This window comes from Drosophila hydei, unplaced genomic scaffold (assembly GCF_003285905.1).
Source record: "Drosophila hydei strain 15085-1641.00,03,60 unplaced genomic scaffold, DhydRS2 tig00000172-arrow-pilon, whole genome shotgun sequence".
Lineage (NCBI taxonomy): Eukaryota > Metazoa > Arthropoda > Insecta > Diptera > Drosophilidae > Drosophila > Drosophila hydei.
Window position 1 is genome coordinate 3,715,912 of NW_022045682.1, and position 7,553 is coordinate 3,723,464.

Here is a 7,553-nt window from a genome sequence, read left to right on the forward strand (position 1 = left end):
TACACATTAATGAAGAAAAATTGCGTAAGCCCCCTCGGTTTTCCAGATCCATTCAGAAAACTAAACAGCAACAGAAACTTTCTACGAACCCCAAGGTAAATTGCACTGGAAATTGGGCGACACTTTGGCCATAAAACGGGCACGTGATTTATGCCAATTGCGAATCGTCCAGGTAAACAGCTTCATAATGAACTGAATGAGCGGCCCCCGGCTCTGATTAGCCCTGCGCCTTCAGTAGTTCTATTCTATTGGAAGTTTTAGCAGCGGCACAGGGGATAACAGCTTGCTTTGATTACGCCCCATCATTGTCTGCTTGATCATTTATTATGGCTCGTTCTGTGCCGCTGCTCAAAGTTTTCTCTGCATTTTTATGACCATCATTAAAAGTGCTCAAGCAGTTATGCCAGCATCTTCCACGCCTCTGCTACTTGCTGCTCTGCCAGCCAACTACTTGGTTACAATTATAATTATCATTTGTCATCCGGACACTAATTAATTGTAAAGTTTTTTGTTTTAATCCCTGCTAACGGCCCATTAATAATTGTCGCAGATGTCGCAGCTACCAAACTCAGCTCTGATAATGATTTATATATAAAAGAAAGTTTTCTAATTGAAATGCGCGGAGAGCGCATGAAAAAATCTTTAGTATTTCAGATAGTTTTTGAGATAGTTTTTTTTAGGAATTTTTAGTGGTTGAAAGTGGAATGTCTGCCTACATAACTCTTCTGTTTGGAATATATTAACTGCCCACAATTAGCAGCTCAAATAGTACTTAAAGTATCTAAGCTTACAGAAATTTTCAGATATTTTACTCAAAAAATAAATTGTTCCACAAATAATTTAATCAATATAGAAACAAACAAAAGCGCAGCAAACACACCTTAGAGTTTTTGGAATAACCTCTGCTTGAAAATAAGTAGCTATAAAGAGACATACTTCAAACATTACCTATCTTTAATATAAACAAATATCTGCAGTAGAAATTGTGTATAAAAACCAAGTTCTAAACCACCTTTGGCAGTAAATATGATAATCGCTAGACAAACTATCTAGACAATGAGTTGCGTCTATGACTATTAAAATATCAATTAATATTAAATTATTAACCAGATTCCCTCATATATTCAATGACTTTTAAAATTTCAATAAATATAAAATTAATAACAAGATTTCCTCATGTATTCACTGTACAAAAAATATGCTTTCAACTAGGAAACAACATTTCATATTGGAATTGTCAAAGTTCTTAACAGAAGCAGAAATAAATTTCAGCAAAAAAAAGCAAAACAAAATTTAGCTGAATAGATTCATTATTGTAGCTTATTAATCGCAGCTTAAGCTTCAAATAAATACAAAAAAATCAGTATCATAAAAATAAGTAATGTAAAAAAATAGATATTTACGACAACAATTACATGTCTCTTTGTACTAACGTATGTGCCCAATGTATCTACAAAATGCTTCAAGTCAGCTTGCTATATCTCATAGCTACCAAAGCATGGAGCACATGTCACTGAAGCTTTTGTGTAGTAAGTGATTTCAGGTTGCTTAAGCTGCTGCCTCAACTGAATTCTAAGAAATATTTATAGCTACAAAAAATTGCAAAACGGAAAAAAAAATGCCTGTAACTGAACTCGAGCTGTTCTTTAAATACCCTCGCGTGACTGTTTGCCTGCCCTTACATAGACATCTATTATGCGCTGTTATAATAGCAAATCCAAATCCCAGTTTCATTTCGTGCGGCCCCTCGGCGTTTGTCAGCGCTTAAGCTCGACGGGCCTAGGAATTAACGCCTGCAGCCACGCCCACGCTGAACGTGATATGGCAGTGGGATGGGATGGCATGCCAGGCGGTTTCAATTTATGAAATTAGTTTTAATAATATTAATAAGAGGCACATGAAAGAGCAGCCACAATGAGTCTGGTCCGTAGGTAAGCCGGCTTTACGCTCAGCTTTTTGGCCATAGTTCACAAAAGACGCCAAGGCAACCAGCAGCAGTGGCAGTGGCAACTGCTGCTCATCCTCTTCTAACTTTCACTGGCAGCTTATGCGCATTGTTTGCTCTGAGTTGGCGACGTGGCAGCTCTCTGCCCAACCCAACGTCAAATGCGGATGCTTTGGATGTGCCCACAAGTTTTTGAAAACTTTGCTTTTTGTTTAAATTTTGCGCGTCGGCTGGCCGGAAATTTGCTTATCGGTGGAATTCAGAGGCACAAAGTCAATAGAGAGATTAGCGAGCTGTGTGAGCTGTGCTAATTGAGCGTCGGCTCATAGCAACCAGCAGCTTGTATCAATACCAACCAGGCTTTATTCGAGATGGCAATAAGAACTTAAAGCAAACCCAGGCCCAGACCGCCGCCACGTTTATTCTCATTGTTTTTGTTGCCATTGAGGCCAAGTGACTGGCCAACGCCACCCAGGCCCAGAGTGTTTCCGACACCGCCCACTGTCTTGCCCACGCCGCCCACCGTCTGGCCTAGACCGCCGCCCAGCTGGCCCAGCACGCTGCCCAAGGCAGCGCAGCTCGTGGAGGTCAAGGGAGACAGCGAGGCGCCCAGCACGGACAGTTCGCAGAAGCGAAAATCACTGGCAGCCTCCAGCTGGGTGTTGACCTTGATAAAAGGCGTGGCCTTGCCCGAGATGCTCTGAAAGAGTTTCGCTGTGGTTCCGCCCGCACTATCCTTCGGGCCATCCTGCTGCTTGGCAAACTGCAGCAACATATCAATTAAGTTCCGGCGCACCGTCAGATCGTCCTCGTCGGTGAGCCGCGTCTCCGGCAGCGGCTCGCCAAAGATGTCATTCGCATCGAACATATAGCCCAGCTCATCGCCATGAGCCACCAGCTCCGGCTTGCTCTTGGCCTGCTCCGCCACGATGGGCAGACCGTGCAGAAAATTGATGCCCTTCGACTTGGTGCCGTTGTACTCGAAGCTGTACATGTAAGCAGGTGCTAGCTTGGACCAGACCTGTGTCGTGAGCACGGCGGGCAGGTTGAATAGCACATCGGTGGTGGACTCCACCACCTTGGCCAGCACTTGATCCACGTTCAGTGCCTGCGGCACTTTCCACACATCCTGCAACGTGGGCGTCAGCACGTTGCTTAAGCCAGGTAACACGGGCTTCGCAATGCCACCTGTAAGCTCATCGATGCGCAAAAAGCCCGTCAGCTGCTGCAGTGCACCTTGCAGTGAGCCCAGGAACTTCTCGGCCGAGCCGTAGACCTTGTTCAGCGTGTCCACAGTCACCGAGTTGGCCGTCTCGTGCTTGGTCACTCCGGTCAGGAGTGGAATGCCCGTGTAGTTGCCGCTGCGTAGCTGCTTCTCCGGCTCGCCAATTATCAGGCTGGGCAGCGCACGATTGTCATCCTCTGCCTCAATGTGCGGCTGGAAGCCTGCGTTGCCCGTGAGTCCCTTGACCAAAGCGCGTCCTGCCAGACGCTCTGTCTGCACCTTGCCATCGTTCTGAATGATCTCCATGGCGGATTTCTAGAGGTGCGGGAATGAAAGGTAATTTTATAGGGTTGAAAATTGGAGTAGCTTGACTTGATCTTATTTTACTTAAGAGTTAAGGCTAGTTAAGGCAAAGGTGTTTAGCTAACAGTAGCTGACAGTTCTATTGCTTGATCTTATATATGCTACAGATCAATCTTAGATTCTTGGATGCCAAATAACATTTATGCCTTGACTCAATTTCAGTAAATTAGCTGCATATAAAAATGTTATGAAAACTTATGTTAACTAACTGTGAAGTGATTAACAGGCAAGTCAAACTGTCAATCAGTTAGCCACAGCTTGACATCCAGATAAATGTGGTCCAACTCTTTGTGCTTAAGCAAATAATTTTTTATATTCCGCTAAAAAAAACCTAGCGGCTAAGTAGCTTGATTGATGCTCAATATTATATGTATGAATAAATAAGACGAGTGTATTAAATCATAAAAAACTTGTTTATAAAGAAACTTACGAATAAGTTTTATATGCAGCAGAATCTAGTTGCTAAGCAGTCATCCTAATACCTTAACTAATGACATGTAGAAGCTCGCTCTTCTCTCTCTCTCTCTCTCTCTCTCTCTCTCTGCTTTATGTGTTTTCCAAGTTAACAGCAAAGCTAACAGAGAACAAATATGTTAACAGTTTCATAAGCAGCGTCAACTGTTAAAGTCGTGTCAACGTTAACAGTGCAACAACATTTCCCTTTAATGTTAACTTATGTAAGCTGCTTCCATAAAAACAAAAACTTAACATTTCTGCGCACATTCATAGAATGTTAATTTGTAACAAATTCTATTATAAAATGAATTATTATAAATTTAAAACAGTTTCTAAAACATCTACAAACAAATGCTAACTACAAGCCAAGCCGTTAACACCTTTGTGGCAACCAAGCAAATAATTTTGAAGAAATTCAAGCGAAATAAATGAAAGCCTCTAGCATAACTAGCTCTAGCCCAACTGCACTACTTACCGCTCGCATACATTTGACAATTTCCAGCTCATTGCCAGTGGGACAGTTGTTAATCTTGGCCACCTCCTCGACACTCTGCACCGGCTCCTTGTCCATGGCATATTGCGAGAGTGCAGTGCCCGACATGGCCACCACGCCGTGAACCTCGCCTGCGCTGCGAGCAGCGCGCGACATGGACAGGTACATGGCGCTGGCAGCACCTGAGCCGTGACCAATCGCCTGCACCCTCTTGGGATCGCCGCCAAACTGTGAGATATAGTCGTTCACCCAGCGCAGAGCTGTGGCCAGATCGAACATGGCCAGATTGCCATCGAACTCCTTGGTGCCGTCCCCGAGGATGCCCAGCGAGCCGAGACGGTATTGCGGTGCCACAACAATCGCCCCCTGCTGGGCCATGGGCGTGGCATCGTATTGAGCCGCAGAGCCGAAGCGAAAGCCACCTGGATGTATCCACACAAACACGGGCAATCCCGTCGTCTCGTCCGGCATCTGGGGCGTGTACACATTCAACAACAGGCAATTCTCCTCGCCGATGATACGCTGCCGTTGCTGCGGATGCGGCTGTAAGCAGGGCGGGCCATGCCGCGTGGCATTTATATCCCCACTGAGCCGCTTATAGACGGGCCGCGAGTAGCGCAGCTGCCCAATCGGGGGCTCCGCATAGTGCATGCCCAGAAAGCTGTAGATGCCCGTTCGGGTGTTCCGGAAGCCCTCGATGCGTGTATCTCGATTGAAGAGCCGTGCAAACACAACCGGATCATCCACTGGCGGCGGCTTGGCACTCTTGCCACCTACAATGCGCTTCACGCGACGATGTGAAACTGACTCTGAGTCTGGCTCCAACTCCGATTCCGACCCAGTCAAGGTTAACGCTGCTGCAACTAAGTGCAGCAGCAGCAGCAGCCACAAAATGTTCCGCTTCGCCAACTTTCGCATTGCGTTTCGCTCGATTGTCAACTTGAAACTGTGCAAGCGCTGCGGCCGCTCTAGCTCTCCAAGCTCAGCGACTCTTGACAAGGCCGGCAACTAGCCCGGCTTGGCGATAAAATAATTATTCACTTGCGACAACAACAACAACAATACGTTGATAAAACTTAAAGAGTTCGTTTGTTTGTTTTATTTATTTTTTCTCTACTTTTTTGCGCTGCTCACGATCAGCCAGTGGCCAGTTAAGACTATAAACATTTATATATATTTAGATAGATTATAGAGAATTTTCATTTAGCATTCGAATCACGTTCCTCAGAACTACAAAAAAATACCAAATATAAATCGCGACATTATTCAATTGCAGGATTAAGTCACAGAGACTGCTGAATACGCTACATTGAAGCGGACTTTGATTATCTAGGGATGTAGATATCTCATTGCATACAAACTTTTACTATGGTTATGTATTCAATTCGTTCGTATAAATGTTTCTGCTTTTTGTCTATTTACTAAAGTGAATAGTTATATATATAACACTAATACTTTCAATTTATTTATTTTTAAAATAAAAAACATTAAAAAAATTAAAAGTAAAGACTTACAAAATATGCTAATTATTTTTTAATTTTATATTTAAGAGTTTTAAATTTTGAAATAGGAAAAATGGTATAAAATTTTTTTTAAATTTATTTTATATTTTTATTTTATAATAATTATTAAGTATGTATAATTTTTTATACCATGATTTTGTATTGCTATTGATTGATTATTAAAACACAAAAATTAAAATAAAAACTAAGTGTTATATAAAAAAATTAAAAAATAAAATAAAAAATTAGTTTAAAAGTATTTATTTAAATCCAAAATTTAAAATATAAATTTTGTTAAATTGAAATAATTATGTAATATAATAATAATAATTATATAGTTTGGACATAGAAATAATTTAAATATTTTAAAATTGTGAATATAACATAAAGATTTTAAATTAATTAATGAACAAAAAGTTTTAAAACATTTTATAGAAATTATATAAAGATATAATACATGCATTTTTACATAATTTGAAATGATAAAACAATTAATCTATACTCATTTATATATATATTTAGATATGTTTATATAGAGCCAATACATTTAATATACATTTTGTCTTCCAACAAATTACAAAGATAATACATATAAAATTATTGTATACCAAAAAACAATATTAAAGCAATAAATATTACTGAAATTATATGTAAATCGCTTAGCGCTCACAATATTTGATATGCCCATTAGAACTCTAGCATCGTTCAAGATGCGCATCAAGTTTTCTATCTTAGCCAACCGTTGTAACTTATTCGTCATTTACAGCTGATTTGATATGCGTTTATGTAAAATGATAATCGTCTATATATTTCATTATTTCATAGCCGACGTCTCTTATCGCATGCGATCCCCAACTGAAAACTGGTTCGATGGGTTTTTATTTTCTGTATTCCTCATTCAATTGCTGCTGTCGCTGAGAGGCAAAAAAAAAAAAAACAAAACAAAATAATGGGCATGAGCGAAATAATAATGCGATTTGAAAGCCTCAACTTGAGCGCTCGACTCGCAGCTCGACTCGCAGCTCGCCTCGTCATAGTTTAGAGCTTTGCTGCATTATCTGCCCAGATGAGTTATATGCTCAACATATTTACGACTAAACACAGTGGGAGGAAGGCAGGCGTGGCAAGCGGAAACGGAAGCTGGCAAATGTCATGAAACAGAGTGCCTGGTTGTGATTTTAAGTTTCTTGACCCCTCCAGTCAGCCAGCCGACCAGCCAGCCCTCTGTCCCATGCTAAAGATGAAAGAGCAGACCGGGATTAGGCCACAGTCAGACCAGGGGTGGTAACTCTGCTACATGAATCTCAATGCTGTTGTTTAGACGGCGACCACGTACGTCCACTGATTTGTCTCTGCAATTGCCTGGTCCTTCTTCTAACAGCTATCTCTCATGTCCAACACACACACACACACAATGGCAAAATGACATTTAAAGTTACGACAATATAATTAAGTAGACATCTGGGAGTTGCGGCAAGTGCTAGCTGAGGAATAATTATATATGTATATATATATAAAGAGAAGATATATATATATCTCAGATATGTGTGCGTGTGTGTGTGTGTGCGT

The 7,553-nt window shown here is 41.3% G+C and overlaps 1 protein-coding gene across 1 annotated transcript; it reads right to left on the minus strand.

Annotated features, from left to right (window-relative positions):
* Nucleotides 1-2,156: 2,156 nt before the first annotated feature.
* Nucleotides 2,157-5,439, minus strand: LOC111595855 (carboxylesterase 1F). The gene is made up of 2 exons (XM_023309770.2): nucleotides 4,465-5,439; nucleotides 2,157-3,485 (listed from the first exon to the last, which is right to left on the minus strand). Exons 1-2 carry the CDS (start codon nucleotides 5,398-5,400, stop codon nucleotides 2,331-2,333), a joined length of 2,091 nt encoding a protein of 696 aa, XP_023165538.2. The 5' UTR covers nucleotides 5,401-5,439; the 3' UTR covers nucleotides 2,157-2,330.
* Between the last annotated feature and the right edge of the window lie 2,114 nt (nucleotides 5,440-7,553).

Excerpts from the sequence above, each read along its gene's own strand:
- LOC111595855 (XM_023309770.2), bottom strand. The coding sequence starts at position 5,400 with ATGCGAAAGTTGGCGAAGCGGAACATTTTGTGGCTGCTGCTGCTGCTG. Across the intron at positions 3,486-4,464 it reads TTGTCAAATGTATGCGAGCG|AAATCCGCCATGGAGATCAT; the intron begins GTAAGTAGTGCA and ends CCGCACCTCTAG.